This window comes from Hevea brasiliensis, chromosome 15 (assembly GCF_030052815.1).
Source record: "Hevea brasiliensis isolate MT/VB/25A 57/8 chromosome 15, ASM3005281v1, whole genome shotgun sequence".
NCBI lineage: Eukaryota > Viridiplantae > Streptophyta > Magnoliopsida > Malpighiales > Euphorbiaceae > Hevea > Hevea brasiliensis.
In genome coordinates this window covers 62937766-62956732 of record NC_079507.1, presented here as the reverse complement: position 1 = coordinate 62956732, position 18967 = coordinate 62937766, and the positions used below count along the sequence as shown (strand labels likewise).

General features: G+C 34.5%; 1 protein-coding gene and 1 pseudogene across 1 annotated transcript; one reads left to right on the top strand and one right to left on the bottom strand.

Moving 5' to 3' along the window:
• Positions 1 to 65: 65 nt before the first annotated feature.
• Positions 66 to 7201, bottom strand: LOC110638088 (probable sugar phosphate/phosphate translocator At3g14410; annotated as a pseudogene).
• Positions 7202 to 8665: 1464 nt separating this feature from the next.
• On the top strand, positions 8666 to 18436 carry LOC110638097 (ubiquitin carboxyl-terminal hydrolase 25). Its single transcript, XM_021788535.2, has 9 exons — positions 8666 to 9194; positions 9281 to 9746; positions 9825 to 9900; positions 10016 to 10108; positions 12622 to 12708; positions 12829 to 13601; positions 14779 to 14907; positions 17755 to 17887; positions 17990 to 18436. The coding sequence occupies exons 1-8, from the start codon at positions 9014 to 9016 to the stop codon at positions 17858 to 17860; spliced, it is 1911 nt and encodes a 636-aa protein (XP_021644227.1). The 5' UTR covers positions 8666 to 9013; the 3' UTR covers positions 17861 to 17887; positions 17990 to 18436.
• Positions 18437 to 18967: the final 531 nt, after the last annotated feature.

The window sequence follows — 18967 nt, the reverse complement described above, 5'->3', positions numbered from 1 at the left end:
ATGATGTATTTAGTTTAATTGCTTGCTCTATGTTTTAAGTTGATGCTTGATAAATGGACCGTGTGAGAGGACTTAACTAATAACATTGTAGGTTATATATCTATGCAAAGCACAACTTTTCACATCACTGAATCTGCTTTTTACATATCTAGGCTTGACGTCAACAGTTTTGAATATGGAAATGGGGGAAAACAGTGAGTGGATATTACTGGAGGGATCCCAATATGATCGCTTCGCCACTTTCAACTCCCAAACTCCAAAAATCAAGAACTGAACTGAAAATTAAATTCGTATAATAATAATATGAAGAATTTCAAAACCTTCAACGGCTGTTCTTTTCATGAGTATGATTCTCGATTTGGCATCTCTGCACAACACCATATCCACTTGATTCAGCTCCACACTGACAAAAAATTAACCCAATGTAGGAGCAAGCTGAGACATTCATAAGTTGACTAGGTTTAGTATTAACCAAAAATAACACATTGATTTTTTGTTGCTATGGAAAATGAACATTATGAGAATGAAATAAAGATCAACATAACAATAAAAATGCCTTATATTTTACAATTAAGAGCAGAACAGAAATGGAGGAATTATCATATTTGAAATTGCATACCTATAAAATATCTTGGCAGCACTCTTACTATATCTTAACTGTTTGAAGTTGATGATGCAGTCAATGGTATGCATTCAGAAGGTTGTGATTTATCAGAACTGCCTAGGGAAGCTTCCTTCTTCAATTTGTGATTATTATATGCAGCTACACCAGCAATTGCTGCATATGACCGAAAAAGAGCCCTTTATTGTAACACCCCAAAATTTTAAACTTTATTATTTTATGAGTATTATTGATATTTTAATTTTATTAAATTTTAAGAAATTATTTGAGATTTTTCGGATTTTAAAAATCAGATTCGATTTTCCGAAAATATAAACTTTGATGATTTTTAAAAATTTATTTAAAGACCACGTGGCAAAACTAAAAACATATTTGGAGTCTACGAATTTTTCTGAGTTTTCTAAAATTTTTTCGGAATTTTTGGACCTCGTTTTTGGTTCCGAGGCAGAGTAAAAAATTCAAAATTTTGTATTTCGAATCGAACCGGCCGAATCAAACCAGACCGGATCGGACCGGTCGAATCGGACAGGCTCCCTCCCCTTCTTCTTTTTCTCCCGCGCGCGTCCCCTCCTCCTTCTCTGTTTTTCCCGTTTTCTCTCTCCTCCCGCCCCAGCCCGCCGGCCAGCCACCTCCCCCGCCACCCCAGCTCACCGGAGCGCCGCCCCACCTCTTTCCCCCGGCCGGCCGCCGCCCCAAACGGCCGGAAAACGCGCGCGAACGCCCCTCCCTTGCGCGCGCGACTTTTCAACTTCCCGGCCAAAATCCGGCCGATCCGGCCACCAATCGGACCGGGTCTTGTGTCTAAATTCATCTACTCGTCGAAAGCTTTCCATAGACACCAAGAACACCGAAATCCATCGAGCGGTTTGTCCAATTTTTGCCCGGGAAGCTTTAGCCCATTTTGACTTTCGGGCTAGATTTCTCGCAAACCGTGAATCCCACGAGAAAACCGAGAGTACCAGAGCGCTCCACTCGTCGAGAGCTTCGCGGCGACATAAATTTCGAATTTTTCCGACACCGTTTTTCAGTGGGTCCCATGGAACTTCGCAGTGCCTTTTCGAGCATTAAATGAGCTTAGAAAATTCTGAAAAATTTACGTACTAACCCCCGTGTTGTGAGCTTCGTGTAGGTATCCTCAATTCGCGGAAATTCGACAGTTGACCGAGTCTGTGAATTTCCGGCCAGACAGACCCGTTACCGGAAAAGTCTCTGAATTGGACCGAGGTTTTGGCTACCCCCTATTGTCAGACGTCCCGAGCGCGTTTCAGAAGTCGGAATCGGCAAAGGTAAACCCGAACCTTACTTTTTCGTAATTTTCTAGTGCTTAAATAGGATTAAAAATCCATAAAATATTCGTGGTAGCTCAGAAAATTATGATTCTTTTTGCAATAGCCTAGTAATATTGCTAAGGAACGCGGGGCAAAGTTTAGAATTTTTAGAGCTTGTTTGGATAGTTTTTGCAAAAACGATCAATTATAAGGACTAAATTGAAATTTTACATATTGTGATGGATGACTGATTTGATGGGCCCAGAAGGGGCTGTGTGATGTGATTGAATTGTGGATATATGAGTTGTGAATATAGAAGTGTGTTTTGAGCTCTTTTGCAGGTTGGGTAGGTCCTAGGTATAGGGGAGACTTTGTCGGATTTTCGGCACGACTTAGGACGTATTTGGTCTTTTCTTGATTTGTATTGAGTCATTTGTATTAAATAATTGTAATGTAATTGTCAGGTGAGCCGATGACCTTCTTTCTCACCCGCAAAGGATGACCGTTATCAAGTCTGTGAGTAAAATATTAATTTTAATTGTAATTTCACTATTATTATATGTTCAAGCATGCCCATGCATCACTTATATGCATATATCTATATAGATAAACTTTAGGCACGATTTATGTTGCATTCATAACTGTGAAAGTGCCATGTATGTTGCTGTGGTAATTTGGAGCAGTGTGCGTGCGTTGGTGTGCGTGTGATGTGGTGTGGACTATGGATAGGACAGGTAGTCACGGCTTGAGATCTTCGCTGGGACCCAATCCTTCGGGGGGTAGTCACGGCTTGAGTTCTTCGCTGGAACCCCCGATTTGGTTTAGTAAGCGAAAGTCCGGCTTGAGTTCTTCGCTGGCACCAGGTTGGATTTAAGAGAGCTGTATAGGGGATCAGCTCCCATGTATTATGATTGATATCACTGGGTGTGTGAGTGCTCCAAATTACATTTATGATGTTATGATGTGAAAATGTTGTTGATGTTGCATTTCACTCTACAGGGTGCATTAGTTTTAGATAGTTATAGAGATTATGGTTAAAATTGATATTTTACTCTCTGAGTCGAACGCTCACTCCTGTTCAATATTTTTTTGCAGGCCACAGGAGGATATTTTTGAGATTAACCTGCTTTCTTCCTCGCAGGTTGATTATTAACGTTTGTATAAACTTGTTAAATCTTAGAATTTCCGCATGTGTTAGGAATGTTTATTTGATATGAGTCTGTAAACTAAATTATTATTTTGGACCTGTAAACTTAATATTCTATGCATGTTTGATGGATTGGATAAGGGAGCTGAGCTCCCATTTATTTTTATGCTGATGAGTATGTGGAGGGTGAGCTGAGCTCCCCAATTGAGTATTTACTGTGTTTACAGGTCGGGTGAATTAAAAACTCCCCGTTGGTAGGTCCATTTTATGGCCGGACTCTGTCCGGTTGATTTCTTGAAATTGGGCCCAAATGGGCCTTAGAGTTGGGTTAAGTGAATAGTTAGGCTTACTACGGGCCTTGGGGGCTTTAGGCTGGCCCAGGTCCTAGTGCCGGTCCGGCCCATAGGTTGGATCGTGATATTTATTTAACACAACTAATGGCCAATGCCAGCTATAAATTGGTAAAGTTTCCTCAGAAAAGTTACCACCAGCCAAACACAAAGGAGAAAGTTCAACTTTTCAGTAACAGCCACAGCAAAATCATTCTTATTCCCGTTGCAATTAATATTATTTATAAATCTAGTCACATTGTGAAGAAATGCGTCAGAAAATAATATACAACTATCGTCCTCAAGTGCATTTTGAAAAACACATAAGACAATCAACAAATCTAATAAAAAATAATTAAATTAAGTCAACGCAAAAGAGAAATCCAAGATCAATTACAAGAGGACTACAAAAGTGTGCATTTTTTAACCTCCACTCTTGCTGAAGTCAATCTAATGATTATACAATCTACGGCGTGGGAATGCAGTTTTGGCACATGTTAAGAGTTCCAAACATCTAAAGTATACAAGAAGTTCAATAGGCTTATAAGGGTCAAGGCTAACTAAATTAATTAGTTGGGTCTAACTGTTTATCAATGCTTGGTCCAACCCAAAATAAGCCCATTTACGCTTTGTCGACTTACGCATTCATCTTTGCTTGTTCACTCTCAATTTAATAATAAAACAACTTAATCACTTATATAAGCCCATATTAAATGAATTAATACGTATTATGCCCACCACTCTCCCTGAATTTAACATGATATTAGAGCAACTGAGTTGTGGGTTTCAGCCTTCTATAAGGCTATATAATTAGACCCATATTGAATTAATACTATCTAATTGTCAAGTGACAACTATGAGGTTGCACTTGAGGGGGAGTGTTGGGAATCAAATCCCATATCGAGAGTAAACAAAAATGAAATGGTGAATATAAGTGGTTTAGTTGCAACGTTGAAATGGCTAGTCATTTTGATGTATAAAGCAACTTAATCACATTTATAGCCAATATTAAATGAATTAATATGTAATATCCCAGCACTCTCTCTAAATTTAACAGCATATTCAATAAATGACAACAAAACCTAGAGGCAAGCAACCCAATGATAAGACTATTTGAAATTTCTTGTTTCACTCTTTGCTTAGTTGAGAAAGAGATTCGTAGGTTCCTAAGAGAAAAGAATTCAAATAAGCAATTTATTGCTAAGATACTCACCAATGCAGTAACCAAACAGGTTTGTGATTGTGAGCTTTGTATCTGCAAATAGAAGAGCATAGAGCAAGACAACAACCCAATCCTTTTACAACTCCAGCCACACAAATGGTCAGAGCACTGGTATGTGAAATCACAAGGAAAACTGATAGGTTGAGTGCAAATGTACAAAGAGAATTGAGCGTTAGCACAAGAGGCTGAAAGTCCATGCATGTGTTTCCCTTCTCGGCTTCTCTAGAATGATCCAAGGAATAAAGAGGCACAGGGCACTGCAAGAAAACCAACAACCAAATACAGGCACACTTTTAACTTTTCCCATATATGAAACTAGAAGCAAATGTTTCCAAGATGATGATGCTTTACAATTAAAGATAAACATGATACTTGCCTGCAGGGACTAACGTAGTACATTACAGATATAGGATTTAACTTCAGACCTTTCCTTTTTCACTCGAATCTCCATGAAAATAAGTCTTAAGGCTTCTCCAACAACTCCACCCATCTGATACACAACTCCAATCCAGCTGATATTTATCTCTCCATAAGAAGCCACAAGAACACCAAAGCTAATCACTGACATTATTAACATCATTCTGCAGCTCATCACCTCAATTCCAGCAGCTACTCCAAGAATGAAAACAGCAATTGGCACTGCAAATCTCAATGGAAAAAAAAAATTAAATCATGTCACAAGGGCCCATACTGGCACATTTTCAAAGGAAGCCTAGTACCTATTAGCCAACCAAATATCTACTTGCCACCAAACAAAGCAATTACAGAATCTTACCATCATAGACAATATCTGGAGTTCATCCAGATCATTACTTTAACAAATAACATTAATTTATTGAGAATCATAGCCTTTGAGAATCAAAGATAAATAATGAACACTTACTAATAGCCTTCAACATTTGTGCAAAAGCCACAGATTTATAAAGTAGGCAGTGTTTCCCAGCCAAAGAGTCCTGGCAAACATTGCACCTATTGGAACAACTGATGTTGCATATCTAATATATGAACATCCATCAGATAAAGGGTGACAAGTCAATGCTGATATAATGAAAATCGGAGAGGAAAGCCATCAATGCATGTATAAGGAAAATATATAAGTTTTTACTTACATTTCCAGTGTCATTCCATCCTCAACTTTCATAACCTATGAAATATTCAAAAATTAAGATCATAAGTTGCATAAGCAAAACTATTTATTAGAAATGATACCATGACATAAAATTAAATTAGTACCTTGAAAACTTTTGTTAGTGCAAAACACAAAATAGAAGAGAAAACCATGTGAAGTAGAGTCAATCCAAGAGGATAAGGAAAGTTTACTTCCTTAGATGACAAAACCCACTGCAACCAAACAATTTGAAAAGATAACCTTATGTTAGCCAAGTGGGGGAACATTTTTATAAAAAAGTATGTTTCACTGCTCAAAGACCCTATAACATGAGGATGAAAGAACTACTCAAATCGAAATGCTAAAACTAAAAACAATGAATTTGAATGCAAACTTAGACAAACAGTCAAATACAAGGCATTATTTTTCAATAACGAAAATGTGAGACATGCCACTAAAGCCCAAAAATGTATATAATCTCTGTACCCTAAAGCATAATATATATATAAGGCATATGCTCCTTGGTTCTTGGACCATCTTACTATTGCTGTCCTCTTTTGATGCACCTATTAAGGCTATTTTTCTTCAAGTATTTAAAGGAGCTTGATGATATTTCACAATCAGTTTATCATGTTATACTTGGTCAATACCGAGGAAACAAATAAGTTTGATACATGTTAGTACTCACACATGCGGCATGCCAATTACCTAGTTTTTCCCAACCCAAAAATGAAATCTATTCCTTAAAGACATCAATATGCTAAATGATAAGTTGCTCTAGCAGTGTATAGTTCCCTGTTACATCAACAATTTGCCCCAAATAACACAGGTTCAAAATTCACTTTATCATCTTCACCTTCCTTACTCTTTTCCTACTTGGATTCCACAAACTAAACCAAGAAATCTTCAAATGCTCACTAAGTTGCTAAACGATTATTGAGATGACCTAATAGTCTAAACCCAGAAACTGTTTCAAACAGCGAAGTTTCACACCAGATGGTGCCGCTAAATCATTCAACTTAGGTCTTCATGCCAGCAAATGTTTGAGCTTCACCGTAAAATGCAGATAAAATGAACTAAAGATCATATAATTTATTGCACATTCAAACCAATTCATAGGAAATTAGGAATATGACCAGAAGAAAGTACTGAAAACAAGAAGATTAAGAAGAATCCATAAAGCACCTAAAAAAAAAGCAGCTCAACACATTTCTGAGTTCCCAAATAATTTGGAAAACAGAAATTTAATACCACAATTCAAGAAAAAAATATATAAAAAAGCGGAAAAAGAAAGAGGGAATGAAGTAAGACCTTGTTCAAGAATATCTGCCCACTAGAGAAAGCGAATAAGGAAGAATGTAAGCGTTAAGTAAGGAGTCTATTCCGACCTGCCATTGCTGCAGCAAAGCAAACAATAAACTACTTCTTCTTCTTCCCTCTATCAATATTTGTCTCTCATCTGGAGTCGAGCGACAGTGTCCACCTGGAGTTCGATGCAAGCCCATGTATACGTTTAGCTTTGCCTGAAAACTGAAAAGAGCCTTTCGATTTTTTTCGGGCCTGAACTGATCCAGTCAGTAGTTTGCAACTACGAGCGTCACATTAAAAAATAAAAATAATGATAATAATTTAAAATTATAGGTATTTAAAATTTAATTATTAATAATTTTAATTCAATAATACTAATTTTAATTGTAATTAGAATTATAAAGTTTTAAATTTAAATTTTATTTGTAGTTAAATAAATTAAAATAAATTTATTGATTGAATTCAAACTTTAAAACTAAAAAAATAATAATTGAAATCAAATATATAATTTTTTTAAGTATTTGGCTCAAATCAAAATTGAATTTTCTTTTAAAACCTAAAGGTTTTATAATATTTAAATTAATATATAATTTTTACAATAATAATTTAAATTTAAAACATATAAGTATATAATAATGATGAATTACAAAAATAATAAATTTTACTTATATTTAAAATAAAAAAAATTTATAATTAAGATATTTATTAAGAATCGATAATTTAAATTTAAAGTTTAAAAGATCAAATTAAAATTAAAATTATATAATATTTTTAACTTTGCTCGATTCTTTTTTTATTAAACTTAATAAATATTTTTTTTTATTTTGTAAATTTTTAAAAATCTAATTTTAATTTGATATATTTTTAATTATTTTAGTTAATGTTAATTTCAAATTATATCTATTCAAATTTATTTTCAAAACAAACTATAATTGCATCTATTTATAGCGTCTTCATGTTTAGATTCATTGCCATCGTCCTATGGGTTTATTTCAAAATCAATCAATTTAGTTTTTAATATTTAATAAAATTTATAATTTATTTTTTTTTAATTTTTTATTAATAATAATAAAAATAATTAAAATATCATTAATTTTATATTCAACTTAAAAATTTTAATTCTTAAAATTTTATATTATAAATAGTTTAAATCAAAAGACTATTCTATATATAATACAAAATTTTATGTACTAAATCATCCAGTAAGAAAATACATATAATTAATAAATTTTAGTTATTTTTTTATAATTAATAGTTAATTACATAAAAAATAGGTAAATTAAATTTTAAATTTTGTCATATTTTAAAAATTAAATTATATAATTTAAAAAATATAAAAATTAAATTATATATAAATCTTAATAATTAAATTATAATTTATTCTTTTATGTTTATCAAAGATATGCCTCTGCTTGTATATATATGAACCAAAAAAATTTGTCCCCTTCTTGATTTTTTCTCATTGTATTAATTAATTTATATTATTCATTTGTTTAAAAAAATTCTAATTTCTATATTCATATTAAATTAATATTTTAATAACGATTTGATTAAATTAATGACTTAATTAATTCAAGGGTTTTAAATTGAGTTTAATAACACTGATTTTATTTAAAAAAATATAATCAATAAAATAATTAAAAAAAATAAATAAATAGTTAATTAATAAACAGTAAGGGAAGCCTCAGAGCCAGAAAATCAGAGAGGAGAGAGGGAGAGGGGAAGGAAGAAGGACAAGGAAGGGAAGAGAGAACCCTCGCAAGTCGCAACAAATCCGATTACTCAAATTTTGGGGCTTTGGTAGGACTGCTTCTGCAGTATCTAATCCAACAAAAAATGCCCAATTTCACTGTTCCTTTCTCTTAATCCATCCTTCGTGATGCGATTCGTCGCGGCGGTCGTCGACGAGCAATGACTTCGCTCAGTTTGTCGTTTTAAATGAAGAGGGAAGAACGACATCATCACCGTCTTCTTCTTCATCATCATCGAATTATTGATGGTGTTGATGAATGGGATTGCAATTGCAGATGAATTGGCAGCCGAGTTTGCTCAGTCAGAAAAGGAAGAACGGCCCGCCTTTAGGGTTGAGAAATCTCGGCAACTCTTGCTATCTCAATAGCGTCCTTCAGTGCCTTACTTACACTCCTCCCCTTGCCAATTTTTGTCTTCGTTTACAACACTCTTCTCTCTGTATGCTCAATTTTTGATAAGGAGCTTTTCCAATTTCTTTATTTGCTTCAATTTCAATGCTAATCCTTTTTTTTTCCCTTATTCAGGTGATTCGGTTTCCAACGGGGAGCGAAAGCGGGAGTGTCCATTTTGCATACTGGAGAAACGGATAGTCCGTTCCCTAAGTCTGGACCTAACTCTTGATGCCCCAGCTAAGATCCAGAGCTGTCTCAGGATTTTTGCTGAGCACTTTCGGTGCGGTCGCCAAGAGGATGCACATGAGTTCCTGCGTTATGTCATTGATGCTTGCCACAACACCTGCTTGCGACTCATGAAGATGCGCCGCATGGGGAATGACTCCATTAACGGCAGCAATACCATCGTTAAGGAGATATTTGGGGGTGCTCTGCAGAGCCAGGTGAAGTGCTTGTCATGTGATTCTGAGTCCAATAAGGTTGATGAGATTATGGACATTAGTCTCGATGTTTTGCATGGTAATTCGCTTAGAGAAGCAATGCAAAAGTTTTTTCAGCCTGAGATTTTGGATGGCAGCAATAAGTACAGATGTGAAAAGTAAGCAATTCCTATAACTAATATGATACTTTTGAATTAATGTTCTCTTATACAAGTGAGAGACTTATGCTTGTTTAGTTGTAAGAAATTGGTGACAGCAAGGAAGCAAATGTCAATTCTTCAAGCACCTAATATCTTGGTAATCCAACTGAAGGTGGGTCATCTTGGTTTCTTTAGTTTTCTTGATCGTTTGTTGCTATTAAGCATATAGTTGCTTGCCATGTTACTTTTTTACTAAAAATAGTTATTTTTATATTTGGCGGTCACAGAGATTTGAGGGCATATTCGGCGGCAAGATTGATAAGGCTATTGCGTTTGAAGAGGTTCTGGTACTTTCAAGCTTCATGTGCAAAGGGAGCCAGGCAAGTGCAATTAGATAAAGGAGTCATTGGGTCATGTAGCTTTGTTTGTTGGACTAAGTTTATTTAATTTTTTTTTCAAATTATATATGTATAATGCACAAACATACTTTGAGATGACTTGCATGTGCACACGCAGACTCACAGTCAATAGTTCAAAGTTGAGCATAGAACAGAGATGGTAGAAAACATACTGTATGTACATGATCAAAATTAAATATGTGATAAAGAGATAGAAATTGTGCATAATTCTTATAAAGTGCAATCAGATGTATAATAGACATTTATTATTGCATTCACAAAGATATAATCTGTGACTAACTTCCTTGACCACCGTGTGCATTGCCTCCATGCCTCAACAATATGGTGCTCCTCTTCCCCACACCCCTTCCACTTTTATTTAACCAAAGGGCTCAAGTTTCACTAAGATATTGATCCACAAAAACTATAATAACAAACTCTGCCTGTTAAGATCTTGTCTGAAAAGCCTGCCTAACACTATGAATCGCCATAGGAGAAATTAAATTCTGCACATGCTGTAAATTAAATATTCCCTGCTTAGAATTTGGAATCAATGATCTAGAGGGCACTGTATTGTTTCTATTTTTGAAGATTATGCTTAGCAGAATTTTTGAATTATACTTCAAAATGCAACTTGTGAGAGTGATCTGGTAATGTTTTGACTATTTTGCGCTTTGTGCTTTAAGCGATAGAGTGATGCATCGCTTTGAGTGCACCTTATGCTTTTAACTACCTTGGATTTTAGACACTGGTTGTCATGCTAATATGTTGAATTTGTTATGAATTGTCTAATATTAATTTTGAATTTTTAGCAAATTTAACTTTCTTTTTTTTTTCTAACCTCTCTTAGGTTCACACTTGTTCCATGCACCTAGATATTAGGACTCCTTTGTGCGTTAGTGAACCATGCCCTTTTAATAACTGTGATCCACTATCTATCAGTTATCTGAGAGGTTTCACTGTTAGCAACAAAATCTATTTAATGCTTTCTCTCACCTAAAGTACTGGTTTTTCAATGGCTACGTCTCAAATGTTTGGAGACTACCATCTGAAACAAATCCATGTATCACTCCACATTGGCAGCTGTGTTACCCATGTATGATCCCATATTATATTTCTTACCTGTTCTTAGTTCTACAGTGTGTATAACATAAGTGAAAAGGAGCTTAATGCAGGTGAAGGGAATCTTTTAGTAAAACAGCTTCCTTACGACTTATGGAATCCCTGCCAAGTGAAACAGATTGTATGCTATCACTTTCCTTCAGTCTTCACTTCACAACCTCCTCAATCTAACAGCCTTATGCTACCTACTGAACTGAAATAGGATTGAAATTGATTTATCAACTCCTTCTAAAAACAAGTCCAAAGAACAATTGACTCAACGAAAATTTTATTACTTATGCATCACTTAGCCAAATTATGTTAGTAAAGCTTCTTGCTGATAGTATAACTAATAGACCAGATCCTAAATTATGCATAAAACCAATAACTTTCAGATAAAAGCATATTGCATAGGTGTAGCAGTTGCAGTGTAATATCTGGTATCCATTTGATCGCATGTAAGATTCTACAAATGTGTAGAACAGCTGTGAGGTTTAGATAAGGAATCAGTGTTGTCAAAAGTGCTAGGTGCCTTTAAGTCGAGAAGGTACTCCATCATCCGAGACGCTTGCTGGAGCAAAGTGAGGTGCCAATTTATTCTAAAATAATAAATAATTAATTATACAATGTGGAAATGTCTAACATATCACACAATCAATAAATTGCCAAATTTCATGTTCATATTTCATAATATATTATATGTTTTAAGGTTTAAGATCAAAAGCATACTCTAATAATACAAAATGTTAAAGCAAAAACCATAAAGCACATAATATAATTTAAAATTCTAGATGCATTGTTCAATTTCATTCATTATGTCATGTAAACACAAGATACTAATTCTGTAGTCATCGTGTGGATGCCAAAAGGTGAAAACAAATTAGGTCAGCTTTTCTCTTTCTCAACTTTTTTTTTTTAATTTCTTGCCTAGGGCCGCCTGGTGAAACCTTGCCTAGGCAGCACCTAGTTGAAGGCTCCTCGCCTAGAGGCTTCCCAGGCGAGATGCTTGGATTTCACCTCGCCCGGGCGCCTCTTGACAACACTGTAAGGAATATATTCTATGTAAGATCCCAAATGTTAATGAGAATCTAAGCTTTGTCTAGGAATTAAAATGGTATATATATTATAAAGGTTTAACTTGGATAGATGAGGATTTGAAGTGAAGCGGTATTTTAATTTGACATTATGTTGGTTTTTAATGATTTTACATTTGAAACACAAATCTAAATCCACCTTCATTCCAAATGGACACCTATCTAAATGAACCCTGAAATAAATTCTATTTGACTGCTTGGCATATGGTTCATCCACCATGGTTTATTTTGGCTTGCTATATTTGATCTGGTGGCTTGTTTCCTGTATTTTTATGTTGTTTTTTTGTTTTCCCCATGTAGGATCCACGGCCAGAGTATAATCTTTTTGGCACCATTGTGCATTCGGGATGCTCACCAGAATCTGGACACTACTATGCGTATATCAAGGCCTGAGTTCTCCTGCTCTTTTAAATTGCTTCATTGTTTTTTTCTAAGTTTTTATGTTGGTTTGAGAAAAGCAACTATATCAGTTATATGCTGATATTATTTCTTATCATGAATGTGCAGGATGCAATGGGTCGGTGGTATTGCTGTAATGATTCTTATGTGACACTTTCAACACTGCAGGATGTCTTGTCAGAGAAGGTCTATATTCTTTTTTTCTCTCGCACTAACCAAAGGCCAGTTTCTGCTGGTGCAAAATGTATTTCCAATGGAGTAAAATCAAGCAATCTCAATGTTAGTGAGGCATATAAAAGTCCAAAGGTTTCTGTTGCACCAAAATCTGTGCCCACAAAACTATGTGTTGAACAATCTTCACGCAATGATATTCCATCCACGTCTAAGGTTTATAAAGTGCCTTCTAGTCCGCAGATAAAGTTTAATATTTTTGGAAACTCTAGCTCCAGAAGGGTTCCTCCAACTGTTGACAGAAAGGCTGATATGTATAAGAGTCAAAACATGAAAATGAATGGGGATGCAAAGGACACAATTTGCATGGAGAAACTTGACAAGGATATATCACCAATGATAAATGGAAATGGTTGCAACAAAAACAAAATAGTTGATGGTGAGAGCTGCCCATCAATAGCAGTAGCAAGTGAAAACGGTGTTACCCAAAATGGTGCCTTTGAGTCAGTAAAGCTGAATCTCTATGAAGCTAGTGGTACTATGGGCAGAACAACTATGGAAAAAGGGTCTAATCACCTTGAATTGCAGAACGGCGGAGAGAATTGCCATTCTGGAAATCCAGAGTTGAAGAGGAAATTAAAGGAGGATTCTTTCATTTTGTTAGCACAGGATTCTCATTCTCGAGCCAAAGTTAAAGAGTTGAAAGAAGTGTACGTAAAATTCTATCTTAATGGCTTTATTAGTCTTCCTTATCTAAGTTATGCTAATAGGGATATGGTCAAGAAACTATATTACTAAATTTGTCAAATTATGTATTTTATTGTCTTTTTGTCGGTTTATGTTTATAAATTTTTGAGGTTCTGATTTTCCTCGATTTGAATCCTACACTCGAAGTTCACACTAATGATCACTGAAGTCTAATGTGGTTACAAAATATCAATTTACTGCAATTAAGTTACTAAAATTTATTGCTCTTTAGGTCTAATTGAAAAAATTTTGGCCAATCAATGAATGCAAATTTGATGTGTGTGTGTGTGTGTGTGTGTGTTGTTTTCTGAAACTGATTTCTGGCCATTTGGGGTTCACAAGCTCAACTCATGGTGTTTTTCTCTCAACTAACCAGCTAAAGGTGTAAGAGAAAAACATTATTAGTTGGTCTTATGGATCCCAAATGATTTGTGGTTAGCTTAAGAAAACAATAGAAAATATCCATGTTAGATTTCCATTCACTGGTTGGCTAGAATTTGTTCAATTAGATCTAATTGGAATAAAATTAAAGTTTAGTGACTTGATTGTAATAAAATGTTATTTTTTAACCACAATAGAAATTAGTGATTAGTTTAGTGGTGACCATTGGTGCCATTTACCTCTAAAGTTCAGTCCTAGTCCATAGGATTTTGGATGAAGGTTTGATTTTGTTTGACATTATTAGAGCTGCTGTTGAGAAAAACACCATGTTAAACATGCTGATTAGAGGCCATTAAAAATTGTCCTTAGAAGAGAATTGACACTCGAAAATGTGTAAATAGCAGTTTCAAACTGTTTTTACATCTTCCAAAAGGGTGCTTTTTGAAAAAGTAGGTTTCAACCCCAATGCCAAATAGAAGTCCTTAGAATGCTTCATTTTGAATCTTATCAGACTTCCAAATTATCATATTGAAGGTCATATAGGTTGCAATATCTGTTTAGTAATTGATTGATGGATGTTGCAATATCTGTTTAGTAAATTTATTGATGGGCAGTTTCGTGTATTAGCTGGGGGTTTGGATTGGAAATTGCAAACATTCAAATTGTTTAGATCATTTGGATGCTTTGCATGTTAACCATTTAGTCAGTCTTGTTTTCCTTTATTTCTTTGTTCATTTGTGTGTATATTAAATGTTCCAGTCTCAAGCAAGAAGCTTCTTCGGGTTTGCGATCATGTGGTTGGTCTAATAAGGTATACAGTTTTATGTGCTCAAGGAAGAGGTTATGTGCACGAGAAGCAAGGAACATCTTAAGTGATATTGAATTGAAGTAAGTCTTGTTAATTCTAAATAACATGTGTTCACTAGTAATTTGGCATAGGTTCAGAGTTCTAATGCATTTAATTTTCTCTTAAAAGTAAATATCTATGGCTGCCAACTCCTTATGTGGAGAATATCTTAAGGAGCTTGCAGTAAAAAAAATTTAGTTTTCAAAGGATGTTTTTATCTTGATTTGATATGAATGATTATATCTGAAACAAAGTTTGCATGGATTTTTATTAGATCTGATTGTTGATCTCCTACTTTTGTGTCATTATGTTAAATAACATTTATCTATGCTTTTAAAGCAATCATTATTTGAACAGAAGCTACTTCAATTTTGTTATTTTCTAATTGATGAATGTTCTAACAAATTTAGATTTTTCATTTTAGTTGTTAGAGACTTGTGAAGCCAATTGATAGTTTTTTGATTTCTAACAATTAGGTCACCCGGTTTGGTAAAATAAAAAGAAGACTGCTATTGCCACAGGCAATTAAGTGAATTATTAGTTTTCTTCCTAAACTGCGACCCTTAGAATTTGAATCAGAGAAAACTTTACTCTTTCATCTAGATTCCAGTATAATTGCATTTTTATCTTGTAAAAAAGTTGGTATAGGTGTGTGGCAGCGAGATGATTATGATTAAACTGAACTGGACAAAATTTTCTCATCAGTATAAACTCTTCCTTTTTTTTTATATGATAAGCAATGAAAAATGTTAGGAAAGTAAATTGAGATCCATGAGTGAATATCAGTAGACCCGGCAAATTTTCACTGAGACAAAATGACAAACACTTGGTGCATTGTTAGAAAAATCAGAAGCCCCTATTAAAAACTTAAAACTTTCAGTCAGCTCCTCCACAAGTATCATAACAAACACGATGTTCCAAGTATAATTCAAGCTTGGCAATAGCTGACGCAAGACAAAATATCATACTCTTTGAAACACTTTTCTTCTGTACCAATAAATCAAAATTCTTTTACATCATCCTTAATTAATTTAGCTTTTACATCCATCATCATCTTTCTTATTGCTCATATGGGAGAGTGAGCATATAGAGAGAAAAAAAGAGAGAAGGAGAGAGAGGGCGGGGGGGTGTGGTGCGGGGTTGCTTAGAGGGGAGAGGGGGAGAAGAATCTGTAGCCTTCAAATTATCAACAACATATTCTTAAAGTTATCTTAAATGGTTGATTGGAACAAGGAAGCTGCAACAGCATGATGTTAAACAGACAAGCAGTGCATTTGAAAGAAAAGAGAGACAAGGTTATATGAATAAGGGCAAAATGAGAAAGAAACATTTATGTTATTTATTAGGCTGTGGCTATTTTGGCTTTGGCAATAGCTGTGCCCAAATAAAAAATATTAACTCTTAATTGTTGGAGCACCCAATAATTGTTGATTATAAAAGCTCCAAAATGGAGCTTTTTATGATCTGTTTTTACTATTTTGATTGGATTGAGAGATACCCTATTAAAACTTTTCTAAATTAATTTTATATGATTAAATTATTTTTAAAAATATTAAAATATTGTAAGTAATGGTTGAAATAATTATGGTATCTATGTGTATAGGCAAACAAAATTATTTTGCTGTGTATAACACAGCAAAGAGGAAATTAATATGAGACATATTAAGATATATTTTAAAATAAATTATATCCTTAATGATCATTTGACATATCAATAGCAACAGCTGAAAAGGTTCTACTAAATTAACATTTATAAACGACCAGCAATGGCTGTCTGTTAAGTTCCTAGGATACAGATCGCGTCAAAGGATGATGCGCAAAGAAATCTTCTCCTGCTGCTGTCACTTTCCCTTTGTTCCGATTCCTTCCTTGTCGTGAAGAGCCTATTTTGTCTGTGAACAAGAGCTCGTTGGAGGGAGCCCTTGAACCTCAAGATTCATTTAAAGAGAAAGCCTCAAATCTCATGATTTTTGGGAATAATAGCCTATTAATGATTTTTATTAATTGAAATTGAACTCGTTTATATAGGACAGGTTTGCAATAATTATTGGAAAGTTCTATAATGATAGGAATCCTAAATTAATCTGAATTATAGTTTTGAAAAGGAAAGGAATAATAATAATAAAATAGGAAATAAAATAGCTTTCAGCTAGAAGTCCCTTTGCAACTTGGAATTCCTTAGCCACGAGTCCCACGACTCCTGTAATTCTTCCCCACAAAGGCGTCCACAACAATATCAGTAGTCATCACTCATCAACTACTAAACCAAATAGGCCCTTACATTACTGTAACACAATTTTGGCATACGTTTGAATATATTTCCATGTGTCACAAAGCTTTGTGTCGTAGAATATTGTGCTTTTCTTGTCAATGGGTTTGTCTGGTTACATGTTTTGGCCAATTGCAATGAGCTTTAAATGAGATTTTGATCAAGTATTACCCTGATTTCCTAATGAACTGATTCTTTTTTCTACAACTTTGAACAGGGATAAGAATACTTGTGTCATTTAGGACACTGAAACGGGTCTGCGGAGCAACTCCGTCACCCTATGGTTTAGGGTGTATAAGTATAGATGTTTGAAGCTACACTGGTTCTTTGTGATCTAAAGTTGTTTGGCAGTAAATATAGTTGATTTCTCCAAGTAAAAGTTGCCATGTTGCAAACCACATGGTGACAAAGTGAATTCATGCCTCACAAGAGGAGGCTGACATATAATCTTTCCCTTCGAAAGTTTGCTCTATCCAATCATTTACTTCTCTAAAGATACATTCCTTATCAAGTATTGTCTACATCATGCATTTTATCTAGCATGTTTATTTTAACTTACCATCAACTGAAGTCTTCTAATACATTTCTAATACATCCCTTGGCTATTTTTGTAATGCAGGAAGCTGTTGATTGAAGAGGCCAAATCAACCTTTATTTCACAGATACCTGAATCATTGAAAGAGGATCTAGTCAAACATCTTAGGTCATTTAGCCAAGAGAAGTGACATTCTGGGTTACTGATAATTAAGGAGGTACTTTTATTACTTTCTGAATTTCTTATTTTTCACATGGAATGCTTAACGTCAGAGCTTTGCTGGCTGGCTTCATAACACTAGTTATTGATATTTTTGCAGTCTCTTGATGATTGTTGGTGGACTCCATGTATAAACTGTATGACTAATTGATGAAATATCTTTTTGCGGAAGACGATAACTGGGGGTTTTCTATTACCTGTCTATTTGAGCAAGTGCTCCCAGTGGCAGCAAGAGGTTGTTATGTTGCCTTTTAACTCGTTTTTCCCCCCTTTTCCCTTTCTATTGTTATAATTCTATACTGGTAGGTTCCCAATTGGTGTTGAGATGAAAGGGCTGAGCTCAAATCTTGCCAACAAATTTCTTCCTTGAAGCTTTGGAAGTTGGTTTTGGTGAACGCAAGAATCTCAATAGATTTTGTACTATATCCTTTTTGGCAGTGTCTTTTAATGTACCGTCCTCAGTCAAGGGATGAGCACAGCAATTTTCCATAAAAATGTGTCCAGATAGTACCTCGTGAATGTATACCATCATTGAGTTTACACCCAATTATGACCTGGTTTTCCTAGATTTTACCACCTCCACCTCCACCTCCACCTCCCCCCCCCCCTCTTAATTAATTTATACATAATAAAAAGTCCACCCTCACAGAGGTACGAACACAACGTTAACCATTTATCGTGCTGTGCTTCCTCTTTCATTTACTCTATGATTATATAAAGATGGAGCTCAACCTAAGGACTCAAATACGAAAATGATAATGATGAGTTTTAAATTAAACAAAATTTTGTTAATTACCACTCTGATGAGTAAGATTTGGCACAATTTAATGCATCTTTGAGCTTTAAAAAGAAAATAAAGCTGCATTTGTGATCGAAATTGCAAATCATTCATCGTAAACAATATCTGCCATGATATTAAGCAAACGCGTTTATGGACTTCCAACTTCGCCTTAAAGGTTCATTCAATTCATTGATTAATTAGCCTTTTTTGTAAAAAGAAAATGAGATAAATCTCATTTATATTAATTAATTTAAACAAATATTAATTACAAATTAAATAATAGTAATTATTATTAAA

What these genes read in the sequence shown, in the direction of transcription:
- LOC110638097 (XM_021788535.2), top strand. Translation starts at nt 9,014, where the DNA reads ATGGGATTGCAATTGCAGATGAATTGGCAGCCGAGTTTGCTCAGTCAG. An exon ending in TTTACAACACTCTTCTCTCT is followed by an intron (nt 9,195 to 9,280) that starts GTATGCTCAATT and finishes TCCCTTATTCAG; the next exon opens with GTGATTCGGTTTCCAACGGG. An exon ending in GTTAAAGAGTTGAAAGAAGT is followed by an intron (nt 13,602 to 14,778) that starts GTACGTAAAATT and finishes TAAATGTTCCAG; the next exon opens with TCTCAAGCAAGAAGCTTCTT.